Below are 12,422 nucleotides of genomic sequence, written 5' to 3'. Positions count from 1 at the left end.
TCTGCAAAAATACAAGCTGCAATATATCCCAATTATTCACATCAAAATTTAAAGACAAACCTCATTCGTCTTTGGATCATCTGGCCCCTGCACATCTTTTGTTTGTTTTATGTTTTCCACCATTTTTCTGATAAAAGCATGACTGTTGTTTTCATTTTTAACCATTAGGATTTCAAGCATAAACCATAAGCACCTGGAGGACATAATTAAAATAGAGAATTTAAGTTATGACTTAAGAATCCAATTTCCCGAATAAGATGGATGGATTTCCAATTTTAGTGTCTTACTAAAACAGGCATACTTGCTCATTTGCACTTCAATTCAGAACCTCTGATGAAGTAGCTTTAGCATTACCACAGCAGCAACCGATTTTTCCAAATGTTCTTACTAACTAATTTTAAAAAAACGTTTAAATAGTTTTCATAACCAACAAACAGGCATTTTGTTTTGAAGTCAGAAAATAATCTGTCAGGTGCTCCTACAAATCACCAATTATCTTGCGGTACATTTCAATTAAATGACCCTCGGGTTACACAAAACACCACTACACGTTTTTGGATCTGCAGCTTTCTCCTATTGTGCTCAAAATCTCCTCCCACCTTAAAAAATGGAACTCAACAGGGGTACTACTACTACACAGCAGTTACTCCACTTCCAAAAGGTAATTCATTGTATGTGAAGCAGTGCGAGACATTTGAGAGACGTGATAAGGTTATGTTAACACAAACTCTTCCATTATTTGCTTTGATCATCGAGTCCTCTTTCAGATGCTGACACAAATTATGAAAAAAACAGAAGCAATATTCTGCCAACCAAAGGTTAAAAAGGTGGGTGTGCACTTTATTTTGAAGGCATAGCTAGTAGCTCTTGCTCCTATTTTAGATTAGGCAATCTAGTTCAGAGTAAATACAGGACCTGTGCTTTTCAGGTGCCAATGGGATAGGACTCTATTAGCCCCAGCCATCCGATTCAGAATCAGGAATGGTGTATAAGAAATTCATCATTAAGTTGCAAATTTAAATGAGTTAATTTGTATATGGTAGATGCACTGTCCCAAAGCTACAGTGAAATTACATAGCATTTTTGTTTTGTCTTTAAGTCTCATCTATTTTCCTTTAATTAAATTAAGCATAAAAAATTGATGGCCAGATCCTTTAGCTTTTGCTGGACTCTAGAAGCAAGGCCAATGAGCTTTGTTAACAAGTGGCTCACTTGTGTCATGTGAAACTGCCAACTTGAGGGATGCAGCCAGAGACAACATCCTATTGTCAAAAGGAAAGGGATGACTGGATTGTCATTATTCACAACCCCAATTCTTAACAATTTTGTTTCCACGAGTCTGCTTTAATTCCAACAGTTTTTTCTAACTGCCAGTACAGAGCTGCTTTGGACTCTAATGAGCTGTATGTTATGTCTTCTTATTGAGTAACAGTGATTATTTTTCAAAATAATTAATTGGCTGTGAAACACTTTGAAGCATCTTGAGGATAAATGTATGTTTATCCTGACTGTAATCAAGGTGAATTCAAAAGATAAATAGACTTCATAATTAATGTTTTAAAAAAAAATAAGCACTCGCTAGACAAATGCACGAAAACTGAGCAAAATGGTGGGAAGTAATTTGGAGATGGAGGGAAACAGTTAAATATTTATTAACAACGTTTATTTACATTGCACCTTTAATGTAGTAAAACATCCCAAGGCGCTTCACAGCAGTGTTACAAGACAAAGTTGATCAATTTGACACCGAGCCACAAAAGAAATGAAGGCAGATGACCAAAATCTTGGTTAAAGAGGTAGATTTTAAGGAGTGCCTTGAAGGAGGAAAGAGAGGTAGAGACGCGGAGAAGTTTAGAGAGGGAGTTCCAGAACTTAGGGCCCAAACAGCTGAAGGCACGGCCACCAGCCAGTCAGATTCAAGGTAGCTATGGATAAGGACAAGGATAGACCAGGAATAAAAGTCCCAATTGGAGAAAAGCTAACTTTGCTAAGTTGAGAAGTGGACTGGAAACAGCTACTTGAAGGTAAATCAGTGTCGAAACAGAGGGAGACATTTATGATGATCTGGAGGGCTCAGGCCAAATATGTGCTCAAAGAAAAAGTATGGGAATAATAATTCTAGAGCCCCCTGGGTACCTCGGGACATACAGGGGAGGATAAAGAAAAAAAAGGGACGATTATGTCATATACTGACGGCTAAATACTGTAGAATCTCTGGAGGAATACAGAAAGTTCAGAGGTGAAATTAAAAAGGATATTAGGAATGCTACGAGCATGAAAAGTTCTTGGCAAGTAAAATCAAGGAAAACCCAAAGATGTTCTACAAATATATTAGGAGCAAGAGGATAACTAAAGAAAGGGTAGGGCCTATTAGAGACCACGAGGGTAATGTGTGTGTGTGGAGGCGGAAGATGTGGGTAGGGTTCTTAATGAATACTTTGAGTCTGTTTTCACAAAAGATAGCGGCAATGCAGATACTGCTATCGAGGAAGAGTGTTTATTTCATCCAGAATTTCACAAACAAACAGTGAAAGAGGAGGTATTATAGGGTTCAGAAGCTTTGAAAGTGGATAAGTCCCCAGGGCCGGATGAAATGCATCCCAGGCTGTTGAGCGAAGCAAAAGAGGAAATTACAGAGGCCTTGACCATTATTTTCCAGTCCTCTTTGGATTCAGGCATGGTGCCGGAGGACTGATAATGTGGTATCCTTGTTTAAGAACGGAGAAAGGGATAGAACGTGTAATTGCAGACCTGTCAGCCTAACCTCAGTGTTGGGAAAATTATTGGAAAAAATCCTTAAGGACAAGATAAATCTACATTTAGAAAGACAAGGATTAATTAGGGACAGTCAGCATGGACTCGTTAAGGGAAGGTCGTATCTGACTAACCTGATTGAATTTTTTGATGAGGTAACCAGGAAGGTCGATGAGCGTAGAATGTAGTGTATATGGACTTGAGCAAAGCTTTTGATAAGGTCCCACATGGCAGACTGGTCACGAAGGTAAAAGCCCATGGGATCCAGGGTAAAGTGGCAAGTTGGATCCAAAATTGGCTTACATAGAAACAGAAATCTACAGCGCAGACGACCATTTCGGCCCATCATGTCCGCGTCGGCCGGCAAAGAGCCACACGGCCCTCAGTCAGCAGCCCTGAAGGTTACATGTAAACCTATGAACAGTGAACAATGGCAGAAAGGTAAAGAGCATCCAGCCCAACCAGTCCACCCCACACAACTGCGACACCCCATGCATTGCAACATTTTACACTCCACCTCAACCGGAGCCATGCGACCACCTGGGAGAGGAAAAAAGATTAAAAACCCAGGCCAATTGGGGGGAAAAAAAATCTGGGAAAATTCCTCTCCAACCCATCCAGGCGATCAAAACTAGTCCAGATCATCACTCGGGCAGTAATCGATTCCCTGCAGTACTTACCATCGTATCTGCGGCAGCCAACAAGAGGTTTATCCAATCTAATCCCACTTATCAGCTCTCGTTCCGTAACCTTGCAAGTTACGGCACTTGAAGTGCCCATCCAAGCACCTTTTAAACATGGTGAGGGTGTCTGCCTCTACCACCCTTCCAGGCAGTGAGCTCCAGACCCCAACAACCCTCTGCGTGAAGCAGCTTCCCCTCAAATCCACTCTGAACCTTCCACCAACCACCTTAAAACTCTGCCCCCTCATAATAGACCCCTCCACCAAGTGAAACAGACCCTTACGATACACTATATTCAAGCCCCTCAAAATGTTACACATCTCAATGAGGTTTCCTCTCAGCCTCCTCTGTTCCAAGGAGAACAAATCCAGCCTATCCAATCTGTCCTCATAACTAAGATTCTCCATTCCAGGAAGCATCCTCGTAAATCTCCTCCACACGCTCTCCAGTGCAATCACTATAATACAGCGACCAGAACTGCACGCAGTACTCCAGCTGTGGCCTAACCAAGTATTATACAATTTAAGCATAACCTCCCTGCTCTTATATTCTATGCCTCGGCCAATAAAGGCAAGCATTCCGTATGCCTTCTTCACCACCTTATCCACCCGGCCTGCTACTTTCAGGGATCTGTGGACCAATGGTGGAGCTGTTGGAGGCATGGCCTATTCACTTGGAGCTGTGCTGCAATGAGAGAAGGAGCTCCCTGCTGTTGCTCCTGCCTGGAAGGCCTTTGTGAGCCCTGTGAAACAGCCCAGGAAGAGGAGGAAGGGGCTTACTACAATTCCAATTCATCCAGAGGGAGAGGAGAGCAGACAATTCAACAACTTCATTACTTCTACAGAGAGTTGGAGAGAGGGGGAAAGAACAACAACATCCTGTGTGGAAGGAGGGAGACTCTACAACATTCTACAGGTGGGTGTTGGTGCAGTCCCCTAAAGACATTGTTTTATTGGTGGGGGGAGAAAAGAAGATTTCTTCGAGGCCTGGAACATCTCAGGGGGTGTGTGTGTGTGGGGGGGGGGTCTTGCTTACAGCTAGGCCCCACACACCACTGAAGCACCCCTCCCCCATTGCCTAGCCTGGGATAGCTGGAGCTACCTGGCTGAAGAATCATTAATCACCCTATTTAAACATCGTTGGGAGTGTGTGCCTGGGTGGCTCCAGCTGCCCCAGGTGAAGACATCTTCTCCCCCCCACCCGAAGACCATCCTATAAGTCTGTGTCTGGTTTTTCCATCATGTGGGGAGTGCACCCCAGAAAAACACCCACCCACCGCTGTGAGAGGAGACCTGCCCCCTCAGCTTCCCTCTTTCCCACCCCCCCCTCTCTCTCTCTCTCTCCCCTCTCTGAGCCCCTTTCCTCCTTTAATTAAAATTAAATTAAGACAATTGAGTAGAGGGAGCAAGGCCCCTCCCCAATCGTTAACTAGGGGAGAGGTGTGCCCCACTAAGAGCTCCCTCTGCTCAAACACCAACGAGGCCAATTAAAGAGCATTAAGGCCTGTGACTTTGGGGTGGGTGTAGCCCTTAAAGGGACGCCGTCATGGCGACCCCATCCACGCCGGTGGCAGGGCCAGCTAAGACGGACGCGCAGGCGGCGTCCACATCCACGGCGCCTCCTGCTGCCCTGCCACCATTTAAACTAATTACAAAAAAACACGGGGTCAAGAGCTACACTCACCCCACAATGAGCATTGAGGACTGCGTGCGGGCGATGGCTGGGGTAGTCGGCCCCTCGGCCATTGTCGCGGCCTCCAAGATGTCTGGGAAGGCGGTATTCTTCCTGGGTCGGAGCGGGCGGTGTCCCTGGCCATTGAAAAGGGGCTCACGGTGGGCGGGACGTTCCTGCCGGTGGACCCTCTCGAGGCCACCGCGCAGAGGGTCATCCTTTCAAACGTCCCGCCCTTTGTTCCCGCTGAGCTCCTCCTCCCTCACCTATACCAACTGGGGGAGGTAAGGTCAGGGATTAACCCCATACCGCTCCACCTCAGGGAGAACAGCCTGCGCCATGTATTCTCCTTCCGCCGCCAGCTTTTTGTCCGGCTGGCGCGGGAGGAGACGACAGAGGGTAATTTTAATGTGGTGCACAAGGGGACTGCCTACCGTGTCTTCTGGACGTCGGACGGCGTGCGGTGCCATGCCTGTCGGGAGGTGGGGCACGTTCGCAAGAACTGCCCTGCCTCCAAGGCCGCCAAACCACCGAAGGCGGACAAGGCCGCCGCCACCCATCCCCCTAGTTGCGTCCACGTGCCGGGAGCCGTAGGTGCGCGGGCATCGTCGGGGGCCTTTGTTTTCACGGCCTCTGGCTGGGGGGGGGGGGGGAAAGAGAGAGGGAGAGCGTCCGATCGGAAAGGCGGCGCGGAGGAAGGCGAAACATCTCGAGGCGGGTCCCCTCAGTGCGCCAGACAGTTTGATCACCGCGCTCAGCCCAACCCCGTCATCGGCGAGCACGGGGTGCCCTGAGCCCGTAACCAATACCACAGAGGGGCTCGGGCGCAGGCAAGATAAGAAAAAGGGGGGAGTGGAGCGGGAGGCTTCGGCAGACATGGAGGTCTCCCTGCCTCCGCGCACCCCCAGGAACAAAAGGAGGCGCCGCTCCAATGAGGCGGAGGAGGAACAACATCCCTCCGCGGAGGAGTCGGTGCCCACCGCGTGTTCCGCGTCCCCCACCAACGCCCCCAAACTGCGCCGCAGGCAAAAGGAATCTGTCCCCGGGGAGGGTGGGGTAGTCGAGGCTGCCCAGCCTCTGCCTCCTGGGGATGGCGTGGAAGATCTGCCTGTCGTGGGGGGCGCGGGGCCAGCGGAGGAATGCGTTGCCACCGGGTCGAGCATCCCGGGGACTGAGGCGGGCGGGGCCGAAAAGGCCGAACCTGAGCCCGCCCAGCCTTTATCCAACTTCCCCCGGGACTTGCTTGACTCGGCAGAAAATGAAAGTTAAAAAAATTGTAATATACATCCACACGCTGGGCCGGGGGGTGGCGGCGGGGAGGGGGAAGAACACCAACCCTCGCCCCCTACTTTGGAGCTGGGGGACTGGGTAGACCTGGAGAATTTCCCAAACCAGGTCTCTCCGTGCTCCCCGGTTCCTGGGGCTGAGGAGGAATCCCTTCCGCTGTCGCTTCCCGACCCAGCACCGCTTTTAAAAGAGCCCAGTGGGGACTCCTCTGCCGACGATCCTGGGGGTGGGATCGGGGCAGAGCCAGGGCCAGATGGAGCAGCTGGGCCGTTTGCCGTACCTCGTGCGGTCGACGGGCTGGCTGCTGGCGGCGACCTCCCGGAGGGGGACGGGGACTCGGGAGAAGATCTCGAGTCCATCGCCAGTGAGGCAGTGGATCTCCTCATGCCCGCTGCTGAGACCCCCTCATTCCTGAAAAGGAACTCCGGGACTTTTTGGCCCAGAGCCGGGGCCGCCGCAACCGAGCCCATCTGGCCCGGGAAAAATGGTCCGAGCCGGGGCTGCTCATCACGTCCGTCCGCGCCGCCGCTAAAACCATGGCTGCGGGCAGGCCCTTGCCAAAGGCGCAAAGCCTTGAGCTGCGCCGGCTCAAAGGGTTCCTTGCTAGGCTGCTGAGGGAGTGGAGGTCAACAAATGACTCCACTTCCCCCCCACAATAGGTTAAGTAGAAGTTGCACTATGCTTTTGTCATGAAGATAACCATAGCCAGCCTCAACATCAACGGCGGCAGAGAGGCACGCCGTAGATTTAACAATTTTTCGCTCCTGCGGGAGGGGAAATATGCGGTGTGCTTCCTGCAAGAAACCCACACCGTTCCGGGAGACGAAGCCACGTGGCTCCTGGAATGGCAAGGAGAGGTCCGCATGAGCCACCTCACCGCCACTTCTTGTGGGGTGGCCATCTTGTTGGCCCCGCATTTTCAGCCGGAGATCTTGGAGGTCGAGGAGCCCGTGCCAGGCCGCTTGCTGCACATCACGGTTCGCCTGGGGGACGTGCCGCTCCATCTCGTGAATGTGTACGCCCCTCAGCCTGGCCCGCAGCAAGCGCGCTTCTTCGAAGTGTCCGCTCTTCTTGGCTCCTTCGACGTCGGCGACTGCATTGTCCTCGGGGGGGATTTTAACTGCACCCTCGAGACGAGGGACCGCTCCGGTGCCCCGCAGAGCATGACGGCGATGGAGAAGTTGAGGGACCTGGTCGGATCCTTCGACTTGGTGGACGTCTGGCGAAATCTCCACCCCGACTCCAGCGCCTTTACTTGGGTGAGGCCTGGAGTAGGATGGTCCAGAATCAACCGCCTTTACGTGTCTCGGGCGTAAGTTTCCTGCGTCCCGGCAGCCTCCATGCGGCCGGTGCCGTGTTCGGACCACCACCTGGTGTGGGCGGAGCTCGCTTCGCTCCGCGCGAGGACGGGGTCCGCGTACTGGCACTTTAACAACCAGCTGCTGGAGGACGTGCGGTTCCAGGACTCGTTCCGTCGATTCTGGGCCGACTGGAGAAGGAAACAGGGGGGCTTCCCCTCCTTGAGGCTATGGTGGGACGTGGGCAAGGCTCACGTCCGCGTCTTCTGTCAAGAGTACGCGAGGGGGTCGACCAAGAAGCGGGCGGCCAGGGTCGGGCGCCTAGAAAAAGAGGTGCTCGACCTGGAATCCCGTCTCGGTCAAGTCGTCGGGGACCCGGCCCTGCGGACGGTGTACGAAGCGAAGAAGGCCGCGCTGAAGGACCTGCAGCTCGTCGGGTCCCGAGGCGCGTTCGTGAGGTCGCGGATCCGGTTCCTGCGGGATCTGGACCGCGGCTCCCCCTTCTTCGACTCGCTGGAAAAAAGGCAGAGTGTCCGTAAGCAGCTCTTGACGCTGCTGGCCGACGACAGCTCTCGCGTCTCGGATCCGGAGGGCGTCAACAACAGGGCCCTTGAATATTACGGGGCTCTGTTCTCTCCGGAGCCGTCCAGCGAGGAAACGCGTAGAGTTTTGTGGGAGGACCTGCCGAAGGTCAGCCCGGAGGACGCCGAAAATCTGGAAGCTCCGCTAAGCCTGGCGGAGCTGACCGGTGCCCTCGACCGGCTCTCGAGGGGAAAAGCCCCGGGACTGGACAGGCTGACCGTGGAGTTCCACAGGGCGTTCTGGGAGGCGACTACGCGCGGGTCCTGGGGGAAAGTCTGGCGACCGGGGAGATGCCCCTCTCTTGGCGCAGGGCAGTAATCGTCCTGCTGCTTAAGAAGGGCGATCGCTGCCTCCTTAAGAACTGGCGCTCGGTCTCCCTCCTCAACACGGACTACAAAATCTTCGCCAGGGCGATGTCTGCTCGCCTTGGTGCCGTGCTGGACCACATGATCCACCCCGACCAGTCCTACACGGTCCCGGGCCGGACAATCCACGATAACATCCATCTGGTCCGGGACCTCATCCATCATTCCCAGGAGGCTGGTCTGTCGGTCGCCTTCCTATCTCTCGACCAAGAGAAGGCGTTCGACAGGGTGGATCACGACTATCTGTTCGGGACTCTGCACGCTTTCGGGTTCGGGACGCATTTCGTCGCCCGGATCCGACTTTTGTACGCCGCCGCGGAGTGTCTGATTAAGGTTAACGGGTCCTTGACGGCGCCCCTTCGCTTTGGGAGAGGGGTGCGCCAGGGATGCCCCATGTCCGGCCAGTTATACGCCGTCTGCGTGGAGCCTTTCCTGCGGACGAGGTTGACGGGACTGGCTCTGCAAGGGCCGGGCGTGGAGGTCGTCCTCTCGGCTTACGCCGATGACGTGCTCCTCGCGGTAGAGGATCCCGCTGACCTGCGGAGGATGCGTGAGTGCCAGGAGATTTACTTGGCCGCATCCTCCGCCAGAATCAACTGGGAGAAATGTTCCGGACTCCTGGTGGGTCAGTGGCAGGTGGACTCCCTGCCGGAGGAGCTCAGGCCTTTTGCCTGGAGCACGACCCATCTCCTCTATCTGGGAGTCTACCTTAGCCCCAACGAGGAAGCCTGGCCGGCGAACTGGCAAGAGCTGGAGGCCAAGGTCGCCGCTCACCTAGGGCGCTGGACAGGACTGCTCAGAGTGCTGTCCTACAGGGGTCGAGCGCTCGTCATAAACCAGCTGGTGGCCGCCATGCTGTGGTACCGGCTGGTCACTTTGACCCCTCCCCCTGCGTTTGTCACCACGATACAGAAGAAGCTGGTGGATTTCTTCTGGAACAACAGGAAGCACTGGGTCTCTGCCGCAGTCTTGAGTCTCCCGCTTGAGGGCGGTCAGTCGCTGGTGTGCGTCAGCGCCCAGCTCGCGACTTTCCATCTTCAGACCCTGCAGAGATACCTTTACGTCGAGCCCCCTCCTAGGTGGTGTGCTCTGGCGACGTATTTCTTCCGCCAGCAGCACGGCCTCAACTACGACACACAGCTCCTGTTTGTGAGCCGTCCAGGAGCTGCCTGTCTTTTACAAGGAACTCACCAGGGTCTGGAACAAAGTCTCCACCAAGCGCAGCTCTCCGCCGGCTGGAGTGGCGGCTGTCCTGCAGGAGCCGCTGCTCGGGAATCCATACCTCCACGACCGAGGGTTTATGTGGCGGTCGGAAGAGAGGGCTGTGGCTGGTGAGGTGACCAGGGTCAGGGACCTGCTCGATGGCGGAGGAGCGGGCTGGATGGCGCCAGACACGCTGGCGCGGCGCCTAAATTCGGCCGACATCCGCTGCGTGGCCGATGCCATCGAGTCGCTAAAAACAGCTCTGGGCCCTGACTCCGTTAGGTGCATCGAGGAGGCTCAAGCACGTCCGAACTGACCCCCGTCCGGACGGAATTCCTCATCGGCGCCAAACCCCGAAACCTCCCTCGGGAGCCGGCGCCTCACTTGAGCCGCCTCGGGGAAATCCCCTCCGTGCCTTTCCGTTCCGCGCAGAGGGGTTTCCTGTACGGGCTGCTCTTGCAGACTCTCAACTTTGCCATCCTCGCCTGCCGTCCGGACACGCCATGGCGTACCATCTTGCCATCCGGAGGAGGCGGGGGTCCCCGATGGAGGGCACTCTACGCGGGAGTCCTCCCACTATTTATCGGGGACTTGGCCTGGAGGGTGGTGCACGGAGCAGTGCAGTGCAATAAATTTTTAAGCCGGTTCACGGGCTCCCAGGCCGCCTGCAATTTCTGCGGTCTGGAAGAGTCCATGTTCCATGTTTTTATCAAATGCACGAGGTTGCAGCCCCTGTTTTATTATTTAAAGGGGCTGCTCCTGAAATTCTGGCTGCACTTCAGTTAGACACTCCTGATCTTTGGGCACCCTGTGTGGAGGGGAGCGGGTAGGTCCGAGGGCCTCCTCGTAGGACTGCTCCTGGGCACGGCCAAGGGGGCCATCAGCCGGTCCAGGCAGCGGGCGGTCGAGGGGGTCGTTCAGCCTGACTGCCTGCCTCTCTTCCGCTCTTACATCCGGTCCAGGGTGTCCTTGGAGATGGAGCACGCGGTGTCCACCAGTACGCTCGCGGCCTTCCGCGAGAGGTGGGCACCGGAGGGACTGGAGTGCATCATCACACCCGGCAACCAAATTTTAATTTGATTTTATGTTTTAAAGTTTAATTTGTTTTAATTGCCGGTGTTTTTAGTGTCCCCCTCCCCTTTTATAGGGGGCACTTGGAGAAAAAAAAAATGATTTTAGTGCCCAAAAAAACCAATAAAAACAAAAAAAAAAACTCTCAAAAAAGGGCCTTGAAAATGTTTGGTGTGTCCCCCAGATCGGGGGGACACGATTTAATGTTTTAGTTTCCTCCCAAAAAGAGTTCTGTGGACAAGCACTCCAAGGTCTCTTTGTTCATCTACACTTCTAAGTGGCCGACTGATTAATGTATATAACCTTTCCTTATTAGCCCTCCCCAAGTGCATTACCTCACACTTCTTCAAATTAAATTCCATTTGCCGCTACTCTGCCAACCTGACCAATAGATTGATATCCTCCTGCAGTCCATGACTTTCCACTTCATCAACCACACAGCCACTTTTAGGGTCATCTGCAAACCTCTTAATCATACCTCCTATTTTCAAATCTAGATCATTGATGTATGCCACAAAAAGCTAGGGACCCAGTACTGAGCCCTGCGGAACCCCACTGGAAACATCCTTCCAGTCACAAAAACATCCAGCAACCATTACCCTTTGCTTTCTACCTCTAAGCCAATTTTGGATCCAACTTGCCACTTTGCCCTGGATCCCATGGGCTTTTACCTTCATGACCAGTCTGCCATGTGGGACCTTATCAAAAGCTTTGTTAAAGTCCAGATACATTACATCGTTTGCACTACCCTCATCAACCCTTCTGGTTACCTCCTCAAAAAATTCAATCAGGTTAGTCAAACACGATCTTCCCTTAACAAATCCGTGCTGACTGTCGCTGATTAATCCTTGCCTTTCTAAATGTAGATTTATCCTATGCTTCAGGATTTTTTCGAATAATTTTCCCACCACTGAGGTTAGGCTGACAGGTCTGCAATTACTCGTTCTATCCCTTTCTCCCTTTTTGAACAAGGATACCACATTAGCAGTCCTCTAGCACCGTGCCCAAATCCAAAGAGGACTGGAAAATGATGGTCAAGGCCTCTGCTATTTCCTCTTACTTCGCTCAACAGCCTGGGATGCATTTCATCTGGGTCTGGGGACTTATCTACTTTCAAAGCTGCTAAACCCCTTAATATCTCCTCCTCCTCACTATTTTTATTTCATCCAAAATTTCACACATTTCCTCGATAGCAGTATCTGCATTGCCCCTTCCTTTGTGAAAACAGACGCAAAGTATTAATGAAGAACTATACCAACATCTTCCACCTCTACATAGAGATTAGCCTCATGATCTCAAATGGGCCCTACCCTTTCTTGAGTTACCCTCTTGCTCTTAATATATTTATAGTTTGGGATTTCCTTAATTTTACTTGCCAAGAATTTTTCATGCTCTCTCTTAGCATTCCTAATATTTCACCTCTGAACGTCCTATATTCCTCCAGAGATTCTACAGTATTTAGCGTTCAATCGGTATGTGACATAATCTTCCCTTTTTTTCCTTATCCT

The 12,422-nt window shown here is 52.3% G+C and overlaps 1 protein-coding gene across 5 annotated transcripts in view; it reads right to left on the bottom strand.

Annotated features, from left to right (window-relative positions):
* The window catches only part of LOC139275199 (sister chromatid cohesion protein PDS5 homolog B), a 297,515-nt gene that overhangs the window by 58,721 nt on the left and 226,372 nt on the right, over positions 1-12,422 (bottom strand). For all 5 annotated transcript variants that reach the window (XM_070892340.1, XM_070892337.1, XM_070892338.1 and 2 more), the window contains one exon: positions 61-193. In XM_070892340.1, coding sequence (XP_070748441.1) covers positions 61-193 — 133 coding nt within the window. The remainder of the gene's footprint in view (positions 1-60; positions 194-12,422) is intronic.

This window comes from Pristiophorus japonicus, chromosome 10 (genome assembly GCF_044704955.1).
Source record: "Pristiophorus japonicus isolate sPriJap1 chromosome 10, sPriJap1.hap1, whole genome shotgun sequence".
Classification (NCBI taxonomy): domain Eukaryota; kingdom Metazoa; phylum Chordata; class Chondrichthyes; family Pristiophoridae; genus Pristiophorus; species Pristiophorus japonicus.
This window is presented reverse-complemented; position numbering and strand designations above follow the sequence as displayed.